Consider the following 21,612-nt stretch of genomic DNA (forward strand, 5'->3'; position numbering starts at 1 on the left):
TGCTTGGTAAAGGGGCAATCTCCCCTTTGCCGCCCGACCAATGTTCTCAGGCCTTTTTCTCCAGGTACTTCACGGTACCGAAAGCGGATGGGGGCATCAGGCCCATCCTGGACTTGAGACAATTGAACTTGTTCCTTGACTACCGTTGCTTTCGAATGGTAACCTTGGCTTCCATTCTGCCTCTGCTCCACCAAGGCCTGTGGTTCGCGACCGTCGACCTGAAGGACGCCTACTTCCACATCGGGATCAGAGAGTCCCACCGGAGATTCCTCGCCTTCGCGGTTGGCTCCGACTCGTACCACTACAACGTGCTCCCTTTCGGCTTGGCCACGGCTCCACGAGTCTTCACAAAGTGCATGGCACCGGTGGTGGCATACCTTCATCAGAAGGGCTTCATGGTCTTTCCCTACCTGGACGATTGGCTGTTTGCAGCCGAATCCCAAGACGAGCTGCAGGAGGCAGTCTCATTCGCCTTGCACCTCTTGGACTCCCTCGGGCTGGTCGTCATCAGGGAAAAGTCCCACTTCACACCGACCAGGCAGGTCAAGTTCATCGGGGCCATCCTCGACTCCAAAAACTGCCTAGCCTTCCTCCCTCCGGACCGGTTTCAGGCCCTGACAACGTCCCTCAGGCCGTGCATCTCCCACAGAAGGGTGAGAGCCAGAGACGTCCAAGTCGCCCTGGGCCACATGGCATCGACGACATTCGTCACTCCCTGGGCAAGACTTCGTCTTCGACCTCTCCAATCCTGGTTCCTCTCCGTCTTCTCTCCGTTGGAGGACCCTCCTTCAAAGTGGCTCACAGTACCGAGACCGGTGGCTGCTTCCCTCAGATGGTGGCTAGACAGCTCCAACGTCTGCACCGGGATGCCCTTTCATCAGCCCCAGGCACAACTGACTCTGACAACCGATGCATCCCTGGAGGGATGGGGCGCCCACCTGCTCGACCTCATCGTCAAGGACAGGTGGTCCACACAAGACAAGCTCCTCCACATCAACGCCTTGGAGATGCTCGCAGTGGAAAAGGCATTGAAGTCATTCGAGTCCGCTGTCACAGGAAGGGTGGTCCTCCTGAGGAAGGACAACACCACCGTGATGTTTTACATCAACAAACAAGGTGGTACCAGATCCAGGACCCTGCTAGACTTCACGCTCCGCATCTGGGACTGGTGCATCCAGAGGCGCGTCCTCCTCCAGGCGATTCACCTTCCCGGGGAGGACAACAAGCTGGCAGATCGCCTCAGCAGATCTCCTTCGGTGGGTGGCCATCGAGTGGAGGCTCCATCCCGAGACGGTCAGCGACCTCTTCGATCGGTGGGGAACCCCCTGGATCGACCTCTTCGCGACCAGGTGGAACAGCCACTGTCCCCAGTTCTGCTCCAGGAAGCGAATGGACAGATCCCTCGGAGACGCATTCGCTTTCCTCTGGACGGGGGAGCTCCTCTACGCCTTCCCTCCGTTCCCTCTCATCATCAGAGTGGTGTCCAAGATGACAACGGACCGCTCGCATGCGATCCTGATCACCCCGTGGTGGCCGAGACAGCCGTGGTTCGCATCCCTTCTCCACCTCTCCAGGAGATGCTTCCTCCGTCTCGATCCTCGCCCGGACCTGCTGTCGATCCAGGACGGACGAATTCTCCACCCCGACATCGAGAGCCTGCCGCTGGTAGCCTGGAGGATTCGGCCCTGACTGCCTTGCCGGAGGCAATAAGGTCGGTGATCCTGGCTGCGAGGAAACCTTCCACCCAGCGCTCTTATGCCCTGAAATGGAAGAGATTTTGCCTCTTCCTTGACCAAAAGGGCTTGTCTCCTGCACAGGTGTCCACTCCAGTGGTGCTGGAGTTTTTGATGGCACTTTTGGATGGAGGGCTGTCCCTCACATCCATCAAATGCTACTTGTCTGCCATTTGTGCCAAATATCAGTTCGGGGGGAGGGTTTCCTTCTTCAAAGACCCCTTGGTGAAGGGGTTCCTGAAGGGGTGTGCCAACCTGTATCCTCCTGTGTCGGTACCAACGCCGGCTTGGAGTTTGGAGTCGGTACTGTCCGCTCTCCAATCCAAGCCCTTTGAACCGATGGCCACAGCGGACTTGAGACTATTGACTTGGAAAACCGCTTTTCTTGTGGCCATCACCTCTGCCCGCCGTGCGGGCGAACTCTGTGCTTTACGGAGGGACCAGCCATTCCTGAGGTTCCACAAGGACAAGGTGGTCCTCCGTACGGACGTCACCTTCTTGCCGAAGGTTGTGTCTGCTTTCTACATGTGCCAGGACATTGTGTTACCCACTCTAGCATCCAACCCGACGTCGGATGAGGAGCAACGCCTACACTCTCTTGATGTCAGGAGAGCACTGGCATTTTACCTGGACAGAACTGCTGCCTCAAGTCGGTCCGAGAGACTTTTCCAATGCTACTCGGAACCGAAGAAAGGCTTGCCTGTGTTTGCGCAGAAGTTGTCCAAATGGGTGGCTGGTACCATCCACCTCTGCTATGAACTGTTGGGCAAGCCCCTCCCTGGCAGGGTTCGGTCCCATTCCACAAGGTCAATGGCAGCATCCTCTGCATTCCTGTCGGGGATTCCTTTGGAGGATGTCTGTAAGGCTGCTGTCTGGTCCCAACCTCTGACTTTTATTAAGCACTATAGGTTGGACACCAGGGCCATTCGAGACGCAGCTTTCGGGAGGGCTGTGTTGGTTTCAGGGTTGCATTGATTGCACTACACTGGTGCCTCGGGATACGAAATGATCGGGTTACGAAATTTCCGGGATACGAAAAAGTTGGATTGGCAAAAACTGTTTCGGGTTACGAAATATTTTTCGGGTTACGAAATTCATTTCGGCGCGAAATTCAAATGCTGCAAAGTGCAGCTATAGGCTTTCCAGTGCTAACGGAAAGCCTTTTCGGATTACGAAATTTTCGGGTTACGAAAGGAATGGCGGAACGAATTAATTTCGTAACCCGAGGCACCAGTGTACTATGGTTTGTGTTGATTACACTTGTACAGTTGACACTGTTTACATTTGTTGAATGTTGGTTTGCACAACTTCTATGGGATCGGTCTTGCATGACCTCTGTTCCCTCCTCAGGTTTAGCAACGTTATTGCTATTTGATCTGTGCATGAACAAAGAGACTGACTCTTTTATGGTTCAAGGTGTTTTATTTGTAATAAATATACCTTTGGTTCACCATAGCTTTGATCTCAGGACACTCCCTCCGCCGCATACCTTAGCTTGTCAGTCTAAACCCATTTGTATGATTCGCAGAGACCATGAAGAAGAAGGACAGGTTGCTTACCTGTAACAGTATTTCTTTGAGTGGTCATCTGCGAATACATACAAATCCCACCCGTCCGTCCCCTCAGTGTCCTGCTCACATTGGCTCTTTCCATCGCCTGCTTGGCAGAAAAATTGCGGAACTGGGGAAAAGAGCGGGAAGGCAGGGGCCTTATAACGGGTGGGCGGAGTTACCGCCAAAAAGTTTCAATATGTTGCAAAGTGAACTTTGCCCAGTGATTCCAGAAGTTTCCGAACAGCACTGCGCAGGTGCAGTGAAACCCATTTGTATGTATTCGCAGATGACCACTCGAAGAAATACTGTTACAGGTAAGCAACCTGTCCTTTAATAGCATCAGGTTGTGGCAATCACCTGTGTCTCTTTAAAAGTGCTGAAAAGGTGGGACGAGAGGGGGGAGGTACAGTAGGGGGAAAAAGGAGAGGCCCCAGTTGTTGTTGTTTTTAAATTCAAATTTCAAAATTCTTAATTTTAAAAAAAATAAAATTTAATTGTTTTACATTTTTATTTAAAAACAACACGTTTTATCAAATTTGCACTTCAACTTCACGAAACTATGTATATGTAAATACATTTATTCTGTGCATATGATATTGTAATTTAAAGGTATCCTTTTAATTTTGTTTCCTGTTTATGTCACAACTATTATCATTGCATTTAGTAATATATGGCAATTACAATTTATGGGTAACATTAGTACAAAAAATATTACTAGGGATTCTGTATGGTGTGGAATGGGAGGAGGGAGGGTGACAGCATGAGTTACTGCACCAGGTGACACCAGCCTTAGTGACACTACTGCTGGGGACCAGGGTCTGAATGCCTGCTTAGCCATGGAAACCCACTGAGTCAACATGGGCAAGTCACACACTCTCAGTCTCTGAGTGAGGCAAAAGCAAACCCTGTGATAACCTTAAGGTCGCCATTAGTCAGAAACATCTTGAAGGCACAGGACAATTAAGAATTATTAATAAAATCTATTACTCTGTATATTTAGATGAATAGCTTGACATAATAGATTGTATTTTTCATGCTCCCCTGGGCAAATCATACTCTCACAGCCTCAGCAGATGGCAATGGCAAACCCCTCTGAAGAAACTTGCTGTGAAAATACCATGATAAGTTTGCCTAAGAGTCACCATAAGTCAAGTTGATTTGGAAGCACACAACAGCAACAAATGCATTTTCCTCATTGTAGACAATATAATCGTCCCCTTATATCCACAGGAGATCTTTTTTCTACCCCTCCATGGATAAGAAAAAATGTGAGACCTTGAGTCTCATTGTTCTCTATGGCCATGCAGCTGTATGCACATGCCTTCATTAATAATAACAAGGCTTGCTGTCCACAGAAGTTCAAATCTGTGGATGACAAGCCTGTGGATAACAAGAACCCACAGTATTTACATGCAATCCTCTTTTTCTGCACATCCTGACACTTCTGAAACTACTGCAGGGAAAAATGTGTGTTTTGTATGTGTGTGCCTTCAAGTCGCCTTTTGACTTATGGTGACCCCATGAATTCCATAAGGTTTTCTTAGACAAGGAATACTCAGCCTATCACAGTGGCTTTCCACCTGCACAGCACTTCTAGTCATTTATTTGTGGCTCAATGATGAGGCACACTTGTGGACCTTTCGTGACACACAAATGTGCCAAGGGATAGTGACTGAAAACCACCGGCCTGTCTGTTCACTCTTCTCTCCTCCATCCCCATTAGAGCAGCTGTGATCAGTGTATGCTGTGAACATGGGCCCTTGACTCTTGCCATTCCATCAAGTTTTAGAAGAAGGGGATAAGATTCATGGACACTCTAAAGTGAAAGCATAGCACTATAGTTGCATAGTGTCAATGAGTTCATTTCAGCTCTTCCTGCTCCTGCATTGTTTCCAGCTAATAAGAACTACGTAGTATTTAACTTTAGAAAATGGTGGTTGAGTTTACTTTTAAGAATCTTCTCCCTCATCGTCTCCCCACCCTTCTTTTTCTTCTTGTATCAGAGACTGCCTCACGTCATTTCCGATTTATGGCAAACCTAAGGCAAACCTATCATGGGGTTTTCTTGGCAAGATTAATTCAGAGGAGGTTTGCCATTGCCTTCCCCTGAGGCTGAGAGCGTGTAGCTTACCCAAGGTCCCCCAGTGGGTTTCATGGCTGAGCTGAGAATTGAACCCTGGTCTCCAGAGTTGTAAACCAGCACTCAAGCCACTATGCCACGCTGACTCTCTTTGACTGAACAGCAGGGTCAAAAATGTAAAGCCAATACAAGTAGCATGAAAGCAAGAAATCAGGTTTTGGAGTAACTGAATAATTGGGAAAATAGAAAAGTGATGTTTCAGGATGGCATTCAAATTGGAATCACAATTATTTGGCCAAATCAACAAAGGGAGGGAAGTTAAGAAGAATAAGCAATGGAAGGTGATGTAAGGAAGAAGTCAACTGCTATAAAATAAGGAGTTGGAAGGAAGATGGCCTGTAGGTAAAGAGGTGGAAAGTTGACTTGGATTAGGTGAATCAGTATGTAAATCATGTCATGGCACATGTAACTTGCTTAGAGGACTGAGGAAGGAAATGGAGAAGGAAACTGGGAGCAGAAATGTTACCAAACCCAAGTCAAATGTGAGTGACTTGTTGGTCTTTTGGACCAGACCAGCCAAGGTTGTATACAGTGGACCCTTGTTATACGCTGGGGTTTGGTTCCAAGATCCCCTGTGTATAACAAAATCCGTGTATGCTCAAGTCCCATTAAATATAATGACATAGCAAAATGGTGTCCCTTATAAAAATGGAAAATCAAGGTAAATTTATACTTTTTTGGAACATTTTCAAACTGTTTATGCTTAAATCCGTGTATAAAATATCCATGTATAAGAAGGACTGACTGTAGTTTGTTCTTTTATAGTTCAGCAAGTAACTGTTGACCTTAGATTGAAGGGTACTGTATGTTGTCTGTGAATCTCCACAGAAAAAAACTGTGATGGAGGGCCAACCATCATCCTCACTCCGCCCCCTTTCCTGGGGGTAGGGCTGAACTTGAAGCACACACACCAATTTACATATTTATGCAAACCTGCTGAGGAAGTAGGGTTTCCCCCTCCCTGAAGATGAGTATCGCTTTTGGACAGCATTGATGGATGGCCGATCCTTTCTCCACCCTGGTCTACAATGCAATGTGGCCTGCTGGCAGATCCCGTGGTTACAACATGTACTGCCTCCATCTCTATTCCTCACCTTTGGAGTAGAATTTTTCAGAGGAACACTTCTTGCTCAGGACATGTCTGGATGCATCACAAGAAAAGGAGATAGGAGATTCTGGGAGAAAGTAAGATGAGAAGATGCGTTTTGAAGCAGATGCTTGATCTGACTCTTCAGTGTTTGAAAAGTATATTGAAACAATGACAGTTACAAAATAGAACGTTTAGAAGGAATCACTCCACATCAAAAGCATCAACATTATTGTTAATATCCCACTCCCCCCCCCCCCCAATTTGGGACTCAAAACAGTTTTGCATTTGTCCTGGAAGTATTATATGGCCCTTTGAACAATTTACATATGTCATACTAGGTTTGATACCTTAAAAAGGTAAAAGTTTTCCCTGGACGAGATTGTCTAGTCGTGTCCGACTGTAGGGTTCGGTGCTCATCTCCATTACTAAGCTGAGGAAGCCAGTGTTGTCAAAGACGATTCCAGGGGCCAACATGACTGCATGGAACTCTGTTACCTTCCCATCGAAATGGTACCTGTTTATCTATTTGCTCTTTTACATGCTTTCAAACTGCTAGGTTGGCAGAAGCTGGGACTAGTGACGGGAGCTCATTCTGTCTTGGGTATCGACCTGCCGACCTGCCAGGGAAACCAGGCAGAATCTATTAGGTTGTGAGTTTGGAATGTCATGTCCAGCAGGATATCAAGTTCAGAAAATCAAGCCTCAGTTTGCAGAACTCAGAAAATCTTTATTAAGAAACTGTAGAGCCAGTCTAGTGATGTTCATTGTCAGAACTGACCAGGACATGTCTTGCATTTCAGTCTTCTGCTCAAGGGGAATTCCAAAATGTCCTCCATTTTGAACATGACTAAAAAGTATGAATTTACATTCATATTAATGTTGTTTAGCTTTAATTTTGTGATGTCCTACATTTTTCTTGAATGGCCTAAATCTTCTGGTGCCTTGTCCTCCTTTGCAGTTATGACATCTGGTCACCCTGGAACTGACCAGCAAGTGCTACAAATGCCTAATCAAAATACACTCAATTTCACATTTCAGGTGGGTTTAAATCCTATTTGTTGCAATTAATAAACACCACTTTTCCTCTCTTTCCCATACTCCCCTTCTTTGTTGTTACAACTAAATTCTTTCACAGAAAAGTCCGTGAACAGGCAAGGCTCATGCTAGTCTCCCTTCCAGTATTATCTCAGAGATCACCACTACTTAGAAATAACATTTCTACTGTATAATGTATCTCACTTAATTCCCAACATTTTATGGAAGGTAGGTTGCCTATGCAACTCCTGGCATTGAAGAAATATGCATGGAAAGAACAGGTCTGCCATATTGGAATAAGTTTTGTAACAGATTTTGGACTGTTTTTCTGGATTAAACAAAGGAATTCTTTTCAGCGTTTTCAAAGGGGGGCTGTGTTAGTCTGTTGCACCAAACATCACAGACTCTTGTGGAAGATTAAAAATTTACAAATTTGATTTGCAACACGATTTTGTGGGCTGCAGCTCACTTCATGAAATGAATGGAGTTTGGCCTCCTGGCTGAAATGCTGAGGGCATAAATGTTTCTGACCAACCAAATAGGGACTAAGTAAAACTAGGCAGTAAGTGTGCAGTGGAAGCATTCAAAAATTAAATCAGAGAGTAATAAGTTACACCTCTGCTTCACACATCAGTTGTCATGGTCATATTTCACGGCTGGCCCTGTTGATCACAGCAGACTTGGTCATCATTTTTAATGGTATGCAAATGATCAAGTTTGATTCATGCCATCTTCCACTTACCCTTCAGCCGCCTCCTATTCTAGAAACTAGCCTTCCTCCCTTCCCAGCAGTCACAAGAAGGAAACATTTGCAAGGAAACACTGAGGCACTTAGTGTATTGGTTAAGGATGTCCCAACTCTTATCAATTGCTTCCTCTAACCCTTCTTGATTTTTTTAAAAATCCAATGTCCCAGACTATGTTTTAGATTTTAATGAGGGCATCCAAGTGGCCAATTTGATTCCTGGCATCTGTGGGAGGGGATGGTGTAAGGGCTTCACGCCTTGTGCCCCATGGTGAGATGCCACCCAAGACACCCAGAGAAGGATAAAAGCAGGTGCCTAGGATGAGCCTGGCATGAGCTGCTCACCCATCTGACAAACTTTGCCAAGATGAAGATGCTTCTGTTTTTGGGTGTCTGCCTTCTGGCAGCCCTGGCTGTGCCTAGTGCAGAAGGCAAGAAAATGAAACGATGTGATGTGGCTCGGTACCTGAAGAAGCATGTGAAGGATAAGGTGGCTGATTGTGAGTATCCACTTACTCTTTGTTCAGACCTTAGCAGAATTACTTCTTGGGCTACTGCTCAATCTCCCAGCCCACGTGGTCCCAGGCCATGCTGTTTAAGAGCTGTGGGAGCTGTACAGTACTCAAAAATAGCAAGGTCCAAGCTTTGGAAACCATCTGCTCTGCTTTTCACGCCTATGGCTTCTTGACACACTCGCTGAGGGATCAACACTTCTTCACTGGATCTGAGATAGACCTACAAGGGTTGAAGGGGGAGAATTGATCTACTGGCAGACCTCACTTTTCTTAAGAAATAATTATATCTTTCCTAGAGTGTGTCATTGCTTTTTAAGGGGTGGGAGGAGAGAGAAAGCTCTGTTGGAAAGAATGGCTCTACTCAGCCCTGATCTAGAAGGAAGATGCTTTGGTTTGTACCTTCCCAATTTCCAGTGGAGGCAGATTTTAGTCTAATTGATTAAAATATCTGAAATAAACACACACCTCTTTCATTAATATACAGCAACAATGTAGATGTGAGTCAATTGATTTGGCCTCAAGTTGGATTCATCTTGCTTCAGTAACTCAATTTGGACGTGGGTCATACTGGGCCGGAACAGACAGGCCAAAATAAAGCTGCTTTGGGTGACTTTGGAGGTGTGCTGTTTAAATGACACACACATCTTAAGATGCCAGAAGCTGCACCAAAGCTATGCTCCAGTCCTTAGGACTGGAGTGTGGCTTTGGTGCGGCTTTTGGACTCTTAAGATGCATGCATTAAACAGCATACCTTCAAAGTGAACCAAAGCAGCTTTATTTTGGCCTGTCTGTTCTGGCTCACTGTGACTTATATATTTTAGCAACTGACTTGATGGCATCATTCACTTTGAGCAGCAGGAAAGACCCATCCTAATGCAGCAAATTAATTAGGCAACGGGCTTGCCATGGAAGGATCCTTTAAAAGCTTTTCAAATGCTTTAGAAGTCTCCTCCAATGTGCAGCGAGGACAGGCTGTTCAATAGACCTCAACCCCCATTGCTGTTCCCATCCAAGAAACAGACCCTGCCTCCTTTTTTCCTGTTAAAAGTTGGCTCCTAGACTTAAGACTCAACTTGAAACCTGACCAGAAAGTGTCTTGGGAAAGACTTGAGATTGGCCTTTACTTAAAGGGAGAGACTTGAGATTGGACATGAAACCAGAGTAAAAGACTTGTACACATCCCTGCTATACAGTTTTAGAATAAAAGGATGATTTATTAATGAGAAACTTACTCCAACAAAATACCTTTTCAAACCAACAGGGACAAAGTATTATACTATCTGGGATTGGGTGGAGCATAAACAAAAGTGAAGAAAACATTCAGGGACTGGTAAAGAAAAATCTATAGAGTCAGTCCAACAATTATGTTGGAGTTATCTACATAGAAAATTATGCATCAGAACATGTGCAGTGTTACATGTAGGAGTTTTCAAAGTACAGGAATGGTGTGTAATCTGTGGAAATTTGAGGCCAGACAAAGAGATGATGGCTTGGCCCAGTGTTGAGAGAAGCCTCAGCTCTAATGGAAATGGCCCAGTCAGTCAATCAAAAATATATTCAGAAGCTGCCCTGTTGATTGCTCAGATCTTAAATGTAAATAAAGAAATAAAAATAGCCAATTTTTATTATGAGAGGTATTGTCATTGAAAAGATATGTGTTCATATGGAAATAAAATTCAAAATATTGCTTATGAGGGGCTTCATGAGAGGCATCTGAAAGAAACCATAGGAGTCATTTCTGACTATGAAAACTAAGTCTTCCATAACGTGACCTGACCTCTTAATCTTTCTGCAGGGGTCTGTCTGGTAGAACATGAGAGTTCTTACAACACCAAGGCGATCAATAATAATGGCAATAGCCGTGACTATGGGCTCTTCCAGATCAACAGCAAATATTGGTGTGACGATGGAAAGACCGCGGGTGCCAAGAATGCCTGCCATATTAAATGCAACAGTAAGTGTATGGGGGGCACACATGCATTTGGGGATGTGTTGGGGTGTGTGTTATCAGCAGAAACAACAGCCAATAGAAGCATGAAAGTATATCCTCTTCCACACTCTGATTTCCATTTTGGACTGTACCATCATTCCAGTGTCCATCTGTACCTTTCCTGTGTGGCTCATTCCAACCTCTTTCCTCTCTCTTAAGAATTCCTGGATGATAACCTTGACGATGACATGACATGTGCCTTGAAGATAGCACATGAGGCCAAAGGATTGACTCCCTGGTAAGTAGAATTAAAGGTCAAATATGAGAGGGCTGGTTCATTTTGGAGGAAGTGGGTGGTTTCTCTGTCTGGCTAAGTGGTGTGCAAGAGAAACGGAGAGGGGTGACAGAAAGAGAGAGAAACCTGGGAGCTCACATGTGTTTTGGTTCTGGCTCAATCACTGTTGGCATTAGCCCAGTCCACTGCCAGTAAGTGCCTCCACTGTCCATTACTAGCAAAGGATGACAGCTCTCAACAGAGCAAACGTTCTCCACCTCATCCTACTACAATTCTGCCAGACCAAAGACTAGAGATACTGATTCTCAGTTCATCTACACCATCCTTGCCTAATTCACTTCCCAAAGACTTTAAAAGTAGTAGTAGTAGTAGTAGTAGTAGTAGTAATAATAATCTTGACTGAATTTGGGCCTTGATTAGAGATTGACCTAGGAGGAATGGAGGTGGTGTGGACAGAGTGGTCTCTCCTTTGCTAAACAATAGGGCTCCAGGTTCAAAACGAACAAGAAAGGAAACAAAAAGAAAAAAAAACTTATCTCTAAGGGGGTATGGGAGTGGCAGTAGCCTTCCTGGAGCAGCTTGCCTTTCATTCCCTTTGCAGCAAACTTGGAATTTCAATTTCCCCTCCTCATCTTCTTTCTTTGCAGGGTTGGCTGGAAGAAACACTGCAAAGGGAAAAATGTTTCTAAATATATCAAGGGCTGCTTCTAGTCCAGAAACTCAGGACGCAACAGGCTCTGAAGATGAGATTGCTGTGGGAAGAGTTGGCAGCTGAATTTTCGAGGTGGTGGCAGCAACTGGGGATCAGTAGTAGATTGTGGGGGGGGGGGGGGGGTCTGAAATAGCACCATGTGTCCAAGCAGCCATCTTGTGATTGTGAACTACCAACCAGGCAAGATGATCTGATCCAATCTATGACTCTCTCCAAAGCCTTCATATGTACTACTGTGGATGCTAAATAAAAAGGATGCATAGAAGACTTCTTCCCTTGTTTTGTAGTAGTTGGATTTCTTTTGTTGTTTGCTTTTGGAAAAATGAGCTCTGAGCTGGTTGGAGCTTACAAGTGGTGTGTAATGGCACAGACATTTTAGGGGCAAATAGAGGCTAGGATGCTTACAAGGGAATTTTTAAAGTCAGAAAAGCTAAAGCACAGAATGAGCTCAGTGTATATTATTCCCTTCTTATATTATTTTATAACACTCCCCTACTACAAATCCACTGCATAGTTTTACCCAGTTCCCATCTGGGAACTGCCTAGCTATCTGATCCCACAAAAGCTACAATTCTGATAACAGTTCCCAGAATTACTCAGATAGAATGGCCAGTGACCATGCTGGTTGTCATATTCTGGGAGCTGTAGTCCAAAAAAGTAGGTTTTAAAAAAAACCTGCAGTTAGCAGTCTATCTAGTCAAAGCTGCAAGCTATTTTTGGTACTGTGGCATGAGCAAAGTATTGCCAGAAGAGGGAGGCAGATCCTGTTCAACCTCAGGAGATTCCAGACTGGTCATCTTCTGGCAAAACTGGATCCCCCGTTACACAATCAATGTCTCTGTGTAACATTACATACAGGCTGAGAGCACTTCTAACCATTAGTTGTTCTGTCCCTTCCAGTCAACTCTGACTTATGACAATTCTATCACATAGTTTTTTGTGGGTTTTTGGGGCTATGTGGCCATGTTCTAGAAGAGTTTCTAGGCCAACATGGCCACATAGGCCAAAAAACCCACAAAAAACTATGGATACCAGCCTTGAAAGCCTTCAACTTCACAATTCTATCACAGTTTTCTTGTAAAAATTTATTCAGAGAAGGTTTGCCATTCCCTTCCTCTGAGGCTGAGAGAGTGTGCCTGGCTCAGGTCAGATAGTGGCTGTGTGGGGATTTGTACCATGGTCTTGTGGAGTCCTATCCAAGCCTCTCCTGTTAAAGCCTCCATCTCCAACAGCACCTGCTCACCACCACCACCACCCCAAAAAAATCAGTGGGGAAAAACTCCCAGTATTTTCATTCCTTGAAGGCCTAGAAACAATTTGGCCTTGGAATAAGGTGCAGGTGCCCAGTCCCTCCTCTACCCACAGAAAACAAGCCTGGAAGGGGTTAGAAATCAACATCTCATTTAGTATTCCTCCTCTCTCATCTGCATAATATAAAACCAGGGTTTGTACTAACATAGACATGAGTTTCTAGCCTCGTTCCTGCTCCCCCCCCCCCCCACCGTAGGTTTTGTATTGCTCTGGGGTAGGGGTGGGAGGATCCCCAAAACCAACATTTGCCCTCCAGTCAGTTGCCTTTGTTGTGTTCTTATTTGCCATCAAGTCAACTCATGGAAACACTTTGAGTAAGAGACCTCCAAGAGTCCTGATCATCTGAAATCTGCTCATGCTTTTCATACTCAAGTCTATGGCTTGAGTGAGTCCATCCACTCCTAGCATGCTCTCCCTCTTTTCCTATGGCCTGTCTCTGCCTGTACAGTCAGCCCTCTGATTAAAGCATCCATGGCTTGAAAATCTTCAAAAAATATATAAATTCCAAAAACCAAACCTTGAATTTGCCATTTTATATATGAGACACCAGCTATTGATGGAAACTTATGTAGGCAAAACATCACCATCCACACATGACAGGAAGGCATCCTTTAGGTTCAGGAACCCCAAAGTTTGCAGAATAGCAATAATTTATTGGCAACTTGCAAAGGTGTTCGTAACATCTAACATCCACCTCTCAGACGGAGCAAAGTCTTCAGAAAAATAAACCCCCGAAGAAGTAAATAGTGGTGACAAGGAAGTCTACAAATCAGCCCAAAGAGGACTGAGCATGTTTGGTGGTGGACACAGAATTGGTGGGAGGGGGACAAGGAGAGGGAATGGAGTATGCTGAAAGAGGCCATGGCTGGTTAAGACTCTGAATGCTCCATATGGCACTTGTATGCCTTGAATACAAAGGGAAAGAGAAGCATCTTTTCCAAATGATGTCAAAAGGCTAACCATGCCATGGTAGGAGGAGGGAACTCAGAAGGGAGGGAAAGACACCAGCACTAGTGAGGAAGAGGCAAGAGAGGGAAGGAGGGAGGGACTGGGAGGCCTAAAGCCCTGCCTCAGGGATACTGACCTGATGGTTTCTATACTTCCATTCAATGCACAGACCAGCTGTAAGCATTAAAGTCATGCAATCAGGTCCCTTGTGTTCAGCATCATCCCTGTTTCCAAACAACATCCATCATGGACAAACCATAAAGACTGCCATGTGAGAGATGATGGGATTTGTGGTGCAGCAACATCTAGAAGGGAAGATATGTCCTTGCACCATTGGTTTAAACAGTATTTGCTGTCATGATGATAAAGCTAGGATTGGTGGAAGAGCACTCTTATCTCATGACCATTACAACCAGAGGGCACCTCCCTACCTCCTGGCCATTCTTGTCACTGGTATTTTAGTGCATTCCATCTCTAGTGACACAAAACCCTTTTTCATCATGCCTTTGTATGCCACCCCAGAAGTTATCTGGATGAAGAGTGGTTTAGAAATACTTTCAACAATAAGGATGGAGATCAATATGATTTCTGTCCTTAGTTTCAAGGATTGCCACTTGGGCAGTATATTCCAGTCTCTGTTGTTTACAGAGATTGGGATGAGTAGGTCCTAGTGTTCCCAGAGAATTCCTACTGTGCCCCCCAAAAAATCAGTTAGGGAAATCATGAAGAGTGCAGCCCCAAAGATCCATACAATAGAGTAAGCCCTATTAAACTTGATGAGCTTCTTTTTAATTGCAGAAGCTTATATGTGGGAGATGAAGCCCTCCTGAGAGGAGCACCTGGCTGCGTCTACACATGGCTCACAGCTTTTAAAGACACGTGGTCTCTATATTGTACCAGATTCATGTTGACCAGGTCACCACCTTGACCTCTTTAGAGAAAAGGTACGATTTAGATGTAACCAACCATCATGCTGGCAACAACAGAGGACCAATTGAGGCAAGGCCAATGTGGAGCTATGAGCAATGTGTTGGCCACAGGTGTGAGAAGATGTGATTGCCATGGACCATATGCAGCCTTGCTGTTCCACCACCAATACTAAGCAATAAGCCAACTCTCTTTCTGCAACAAAGCATCTATGACCCACCTGGATTGTTTGACCTACCTGTATGACCTACTTGTATTTTGCTTGAGTCAAGATGTAGTTTGATTCAGACCAACAACTTCAACTTCCTGTACAAGCTTCCAGTCTGTATCAGAAACCACCCCATGGGCTCTCTCACACACATTTTTTCTTTTTTCATTCTATCTTTCTAAACAATCTTCATTTACCTGATACAATACAGGATAATGTACCAAGCTCATCTGAGTTGGCCAAGCACAACTGTGGACTGGATCAGAAGGAAGAAACATTAGTGAGGCAACACTGGAGCACTGAGAATTGGCACTTGGGAAATGGGTGTATCAATGCTTGTCTGAGATATTTCTTAGGAGTCTTGGTTGATGCAACAGTATTAGAGACAGCTGCTTCTTTGACTGGTGTGTATGCCACATGAAATGACCTGAATGTCTGATCTGCAGATAGTGGATATTGTGCTTTGACTAGATAGGCCGCTAGCTGCACAGTTTTTAAAAACCCACTATTTTTGGGCTACAGCTCCCAGAATATGACAACCAGCATGTTTCTCACGATCCAAATAGGAACTAGGTAAAACTAGGCAGTGAGTTTGTAGTAGGAGTGTTCAAAAATAATATAAGATACACTTCTGCTTCAAGCATCGCATTAGCAGTGGCATCACTAGAGGGTAAGCAAGTATCAAGGTGGGGTAGAACACATATTAAAACACTTAAAACCATTTAAACACTTTAAATTAAAACACATAAACATAGCATGCATTAAAATCATTTATCATAAAATTAAAATATCCCAATTTAGAATTCATAGTTTAAAACCGACTCTTTAGGCCTGCTGGAAGAGACAGCTCTTTAATACTGTTTTAAATTTGGGCAGCATGTTTAGCTGTCAAATCTCTTCCAACAGGCTAGGAATTATTCCACAGTCTATATCAGACAATAAAAAAGTCCTCTGAGTTACAGGTGCCAGTCTGGTGAAGTAAATGTCCCCCAGAGGTCCTGAGTGTATGGGGCAGGTAATATGGGAGGAGGTAGCCTGGACCCATAGGTAGCCTGGACCCAAACCATGTTGGGCTTTAAAGGTAATAACCAACTCTTTGTACTTTGCCCAGAAATTAAGTGGCTCATTATGCCATGGAAGTGGGAACTATTCCTAAACTCTGAAAGTGAGTGTCCACAAATGGACTCTTCTGGGCTCCTTGGGATAAAGAGGTAGCTAGTTAGCACATAATTACATTTTATTATTTATATCCAGGTTCTCCACTAAATAAAAGCAATACTGCGTAATTTACAAAATCTTGCTATTTTGGTTTTCTTGATGGAGAATTCTGTTGTTGTTGTTGTTTGTACAAAGTCTTTTGTATGCAATAGTTGTACTGTCTAAGAAATCCAATAGCCCAAAGTCGAAATCCTATGAATGATTTGTTGCTGGTTATTACCAGGTTATTGCTGGGATAAGTCCTCTTTAATCGCGATGTGTTTGAAAATCTTCACTGCGACTGCACAATTTTCATGGGATAATGTTATTTTAAACATCTGCTTTCCCCCCATGTGATAACGTCCATAGATTGGATCAGGCCATTTTGCATGCTTGGTAGTTACACAAACACCAAGATGGCCTGCTTGGACACATTTTGCTAATTCATCCTCCCCCCTGCCCCCCAATCTGCTACTGATGCCCAGTTGCTGCCACCACCTCGACATTTCAACTGCCAACTCTCCCCATAGCAGTCTTGTCTTCAGACCCTGTTGCATCTGGACTAGAAGCAACCCTTGACATATTTATCAACTTTTTTCCCTTGGCAGTGATTCTTCCAACCAATCCTGCAATGAAAGAAGATGGGGAGGAGGGACTGAAATTCCACGTTTACTGCAAAGGAAATAAAACCAAGCTGCTCCAAGAAGGCTACTGACACTCTCATATCCCCAGAGAGAAAAGGTATTATTTCTTTTTGTTTAGTTTCTTATTCTTTTTTAACCTAGAGCCCTGCTGATTATCAAAGGAGAGACCACTCTGTCCGCACTAGTTTTCCGGCAATGGAAGAGGAAACATCCTATTATGGGTTAATCCTCCTCATTGCTTTTATAGTCTCGAAGTAGACTTAGAGGGAGCCACCACTAAAGGGAGCAACCAACACAATTCCTCAGTCTATTTACTGCTTTGGCTCGTAGGCTGTGTTTTTCTTTTTTCTTTTCTTTCTTTCTTTTTTTTAATTTCTTTGCTTTATCTTCAAGACTTTAATCTTCCTTCTCTGTTTTTCTTATATTTATAGTCTGCTTTCTCCTACCTTGGACACTGTCTATAAAAACAAGAACATTCTTTAGCTTTTATTATATCCTTTCATTTTTCTGTCCTTTTCTTCTGAGGAGCGGCCTGGCAGAGAGAGTTAAGAAGCTATGCTGTGAGGTGAGGCAAATATGCCCAACTTTAGCCATATGTCTGGAAAATATTTTACCTCTGCCACACTGAAAAGGCTAAAAGACCACAGGGGCCTGGCACAGTCTGAAGAGGAGAACCAAATGGTGTAAACCTCAATCCCAGACAGGATTGTGCAGCAAGATGGTGAGCCTGAAAGGACCTTAGCACAGTTGGAAGAGGGGCTCTTTGAACTTTTCATCCACAAGTACAAAACAGGTCAGTCCTAATCCAAACAGAGAAGGTGACAGCAAAGGTGCGTGTGAACCGCAAAGGGCAGACCTGATCCAGGTCACTGATGGCATGAGCAACATCTCTAATAACTTGAGCTGAAGCATACCTAAACTTTTTGAAAGCAGATCACATAAAGGAAGAATTAAACATGAAGACAGTGTGGCTCAGCATGATGACACAGATCAAGGTGGCATCTCACAGGCTTCAAGAAATAATTTTACCATTCTTTTGTCCTAATCCAAAGAAGGAATTTGAAAAATCATGGCACACCTTGGATGTATTTTAACATGCTACAACAAGACTGGGATATTGCTGCTGGGAACAGTTGTTAATCACTCCATTTGCAATGCAGCTACCTTTGCTCCACTAGCAACAAACACATCCATCATAGATATATGTAGGTCAGCAACATGGCCTTCACCTTCCACATTTGTATGCCACTATTGCTTGGATACTTTTGAATCAGAAGAGGTGTATTATGGTCTGTATTTCCACATAAGTGATATGCCTCAGTTCACCCACCCCATCAGTCAGGGAGATTTGATATGTCCCATGATAGGAAGTTTCCACCTCTATTGCTGGAAGATGGAACATTGGTCTTTACCTGTGAGATGTTTCTTTTCAGCAATGGAGCTGGAAACATAGGAAATTATCTCATTAGTTTCACTGCTGGGATAGACCCAAAATGTAACTTTCTTAAGGCAGATCTTATCACATTCACCCATCACTGGGCAGTATGCAGCCTGTAGGCTTCTCCAAGCTTGTCCTGCATCTTTTCAAGAATGGGAAAATCCTATTCTTGAAAAGCTGTGAGAAAAGCCTGGATTGCATACTGGCTGCATACTGCCCAGTGATGGGTGAATGCAGTAAGAAAGTTACATCCCAGATCTATCCCAGCAGCAAAGCTAATGCAATAATATCCATGCTCTCCACGCAGAACTGAGAGAGGATTTTTCCTTTGGCTCTGCAAAGGTGGTTGTAAATTAGTTACTTTTTAATTTGAATTTCTGGGAGTTTCCATCTAGTATACTTTCATTTTGCATTGAATGTTCTCTTAATTTGTTACGTATCCTTGGCTGCAATATGGATTGAGGGATTGTGGGGGTTGCTCCCACTGGCAGTGAGTCCCTCTAACATTGTTTCCTGTCAACTGGAGAGATGCTGGGAATCAACCTATGATAGTATGTTTCTTCCTCCATCACTGATAAGAAACCTCTAACAAGTCAGAACTAATGTTCCTTTTACTGCAAAGGGAATGAAAGCAAGCTGCTGTAGGAAGGTTAGTGCCATTGTCATATCCCCTTAAAGACAGGCTTTTGTTTCCTTTCCTTTCCTTTTCTTTCTTTCTTTCTTTCTTTCTTTCTTTCTTTCTTTCTTTCTTTCTTTCCTGGAGGCCTTTTGTTTAGCAAAGGAGAGACCACTCATTTCACGCCAGCCCCATCCCTCCTATGTCAATTTCTAATCAAGGCCCAAATTCAATTGAGATTTTTGAGGTCTTTGAGCAGTGAATTAGACAGGGATAGCTATGGAGAGATAGGAATTTGTATCTCCAGTCTTTGGTCTAGGGCCATGGTGGTGAACCTGTAACACGCATGCCCTTTCTGGCAAGCGAAGCCATCTCCAAGGGCACACGGTGGCCATGGGAAGTAGGGGTGGAGGGCAGGGTGCACATACCTGGCCCAGCTTCTTGTCGTGGCTCAGTTTGCCTCGGGAATGCCCAGCCACAGCAAGGAGGGGCGGAGAGGCATGCGTGGCTGGATTGGCTCGTTGCTGGAACCTGGTTCTCCTATGGAAAACTGAGCTGCATCAAGATGGGGCATCGCATGGCCCTTATGGGTGGAAGTCCCGCATCTTGCATTCATTGGGATTCTGGGAACTGTAGGATTGTGAGGCATAATGAGGTCATCCATGGGGTTTTTGTGGCAAGATTTCTTTAAAAGAGCTTTGCCATTGCTTTCTTCTGAGGCTGATAGAATGTGCCTTGGGTTTTCCCCCCCAGAAGTCCCACCCCCAGAATCCCCTTCCCTAAATCCCCCCCAGCACCAGGTGACACCCAGTGCAGCAACGCCACTGAGTTTGGGCACTCGGGCTCCAAAACTTTCACCATCACTGGTCTATGGAAACTGGTGTAGGACTGTTGAGGGATGGAGTCCCTTACTGGTAATGTGTAGGGAGGTGCTTAATAATAATAATAATAATAATAATAATAATAATAATAATAATAATGTTATTTATATACCGCTTTTCCAAATTAGATCAAAGCGGTGTACAACAGCAAGTACAATACAAAGTCAAAATAAAACATAACAGGCCTCTCTCCCCCTCAAGATGGTGGTCAGAAGGAGGGCTCTTAGTCTTTCAGGCCAAGCCTCTCTCCCCCTCAAGATGGTGGTCGGAAGGAGGGCTTTTTCTTCTTTCAGGCAGGCAGTTGGAGCTAGCCTGCCTCTCTCCCCCTAAGATGGTGGCTGAAGGGAGGGCTTCATATAATAATAGCAGTGGAATGGGCTGAAGATAATGGTGATTAAGCCAGAACCAAAAAGCAGGTGGGCTCCCAAGTTTCTCTCTCTTCTTGTCACACCTCCCCCCTAACTAATCTAAAAATCTACCAGCTTCCCCTCCACAATTAACCACCCCTCCCCGCATTTGACCCCTAATTCGACTTACCAGGGTGTCAATCCTTTGGCCTCCTCTGCTATTTGCTTGGCACATTTGAGGTCATCTTCAATGTTATCATTCAGCAATTCTTAAGAGAGAGGAAACAAATTGGAATGATCATGACAAAAAAGATGCAGATGGACATTGTAAAGATGGCTTGGTCCAAAATGAAAGCCAGAGTGTGGAATAGAGTGTTCATAATTAGATGTCAATGGCTGTGATTTTTGCCTCCAATTCATATCCCCCCACCAATGCATATGTACACACACATATAGACGTACTTCTGCAATCAATGTGGCAGGCATTCTTGGCATCTGGAGTCCTTCCATCGTCATGCCAATGTTTGCTGTTGATCTGGAAGATCCCATAGTCACGGCTATTGCCATTATCATTGATTGCCTTGGTGTCATAAGAACTCTCATATTTTGCCAGACAGACCCCTGCAGAAAGATCAGGAGGTCAGGTCACATTACCAAGAACTGAACTCCCATAGTCAGGAATGATCCCTTCTGTGCCTGTCATCCTGGTTGCCTCTCATAAGCAATATTTTGAATTTTATTTCCAAATACACACTTGTATATTTTCAGTGACAATAGCCCATATAGTAAAAACTGGCTATTTTTCATTTCTTTATTGACATTTAAGATCAGAATAATCAGTGGAGCAACTTCTGAACACATTTCTGATTGGCCGCCTAGGTCATTTCCATCAGAGATGGGGCTTGTCTTCTGAGGAACCATAAGGAAAATGATATCTGCCAGCAAGATAATTCTCCCCCTTCACCCTTGCATTTCTGACCCAGTGAAGACGTCTTGATCCCTCAGCAAGTCTTTTTTAACCTATGGGCTCCAAAGCTTTTTTTAATGCTCCTCTTTTGGACTACAACTCCCACAATTCTAAAGCAGCATTGCCTGGGGTAATTCTTCTACCGTCTGGACAAAGGCCAAGTGGGTACTCACAGTCAGCCACTTTGGTGCTCACAAAGCCATCAATGCCACTCTTCTTCAGGACCTGAGCCAGTTCGCATTGGCTGAATTTCTTGGTTTCAGCACTGGGCACAGTCAGGGCTACAACAAGGCAGACACCCAAGAATACAAGTGTCTCCATCTTGGCAAAGTTTGTCAGATGGATGAACAGCTCCTGCGTGGCTTCTGCTTTTATCATCC

The 21,612-nt window shown here is 44.4% G+C and overlaps 2 protein-coding genes across 2 annotated transcripts; one reads left to right on the top strand and one right to left on the bottom strand.

Moving 5' to 3' along the window:
* The first annotated feature begins 8,642 nt into the window (after positions 1-8,642).
* On the top strand, positions 8,643-12,013 carry LOC121923570 (lysozyme C-like). Its single transcript, XM_042454111.1, has 4 exons — positions 8,643-8,796; positions 10,607-10,765; positions 10,961-11,039; positions 11,684-12,013. The coding sequence occupies exons 1-4, from the start codon at positions 8,664-8,666 to the stop codon at positions 11,745-11,747; spliced, it is 435 nt and encodes a 144-aa protein (XP_042310045.1). The 5' UTR covers positions 8,643-8,663; the 3' UTR covers positions 11,748-12,013.
* Positions 12,014-16,901: 4,888 nt separating this feature from the next.
* Positions 16,902-21,553, bottom strand: LOC121920499 (lysozyme C-like). The gene is made up of 4 exons (XM_042447638.1): positions 21,406-21,553; positions 20,728-20,886; positions 20,456-20,534; positions 16,902-16,965 (listed from the first exon to the last, which is right to left on the bottom strand). The coding sequence occupies exons 1-4, from the start codon at positions 21,551-21,553 to the stop codon at positions 16,902-16,904; spliced, it is 450 nt and encodes a 149-aa protein (XP_042303572.1).
* Positions 21,554-21,612: the final 59 nt, after the last annotated feature.

This window comes from Sceloporus undulatus, chromosome 2, assembly GCF_019175285.1.
Source record: "Sceloporus undulatus isolate JIND9_A2432 ecotype Alabama chromosome 2, SceUnd_v1.1, whole genome shotgun sequence".
NCBI classification, from domain to species: Eukaryota; Metazoa; Chordata; class Lepidosauria; order Squamata; family Phrynosomatidae; genus Sceloporus; species Sceloporus undulatus.

Excerpts from the sequence above, each read along its gene's own strand:
- LOC121923570 (XM_042454111.1), top strand. The coding sequence starts at position 8,664 with ATGAAGATGCTTCTGTTTTTGGGTGTCTGCCTTCTGGCAGCCCTGGCT. Across the intron at positions 8,797-10,606 it reads GAAGGATAAGGTGGCTGATT|GGGTCTGTCTGGTAGAACAT; the intron begins GTGAGTATCCAC and ends ATCTTTCTGCAG. Across the intron at positions 11,040-11,683 it reads GCCAAAGGATTGACTCCCTG|GGTTGGCTGGAAGAAACACT; the intron begins GTAAGTAGAATT and ends CTTTCTTTGCAG.
- LOC121920499 (XM_042447638.1), bottom strand. The coding sequence starts at position 21,553 with ATGGAGACACTTGTATTCTTGGGTGTCTGCCTTGTTGTAGCCCTGACT. Across the intron at positions 20,535-20,727 it reads CTGCCACATTGATTGCAGAA|AATTGCTGAATGATAACATT; the intron begins GTACGTCTATAT and ends CTCTCTCTTAAG. Across the intron at positions 16,966-20,455 it reads GCCAAAGGATTGACACCCTG|GATTGGTTGGAAGAATCACT; the intron begins GTAAGTCGAATT and ends CTTTCATTGCAG.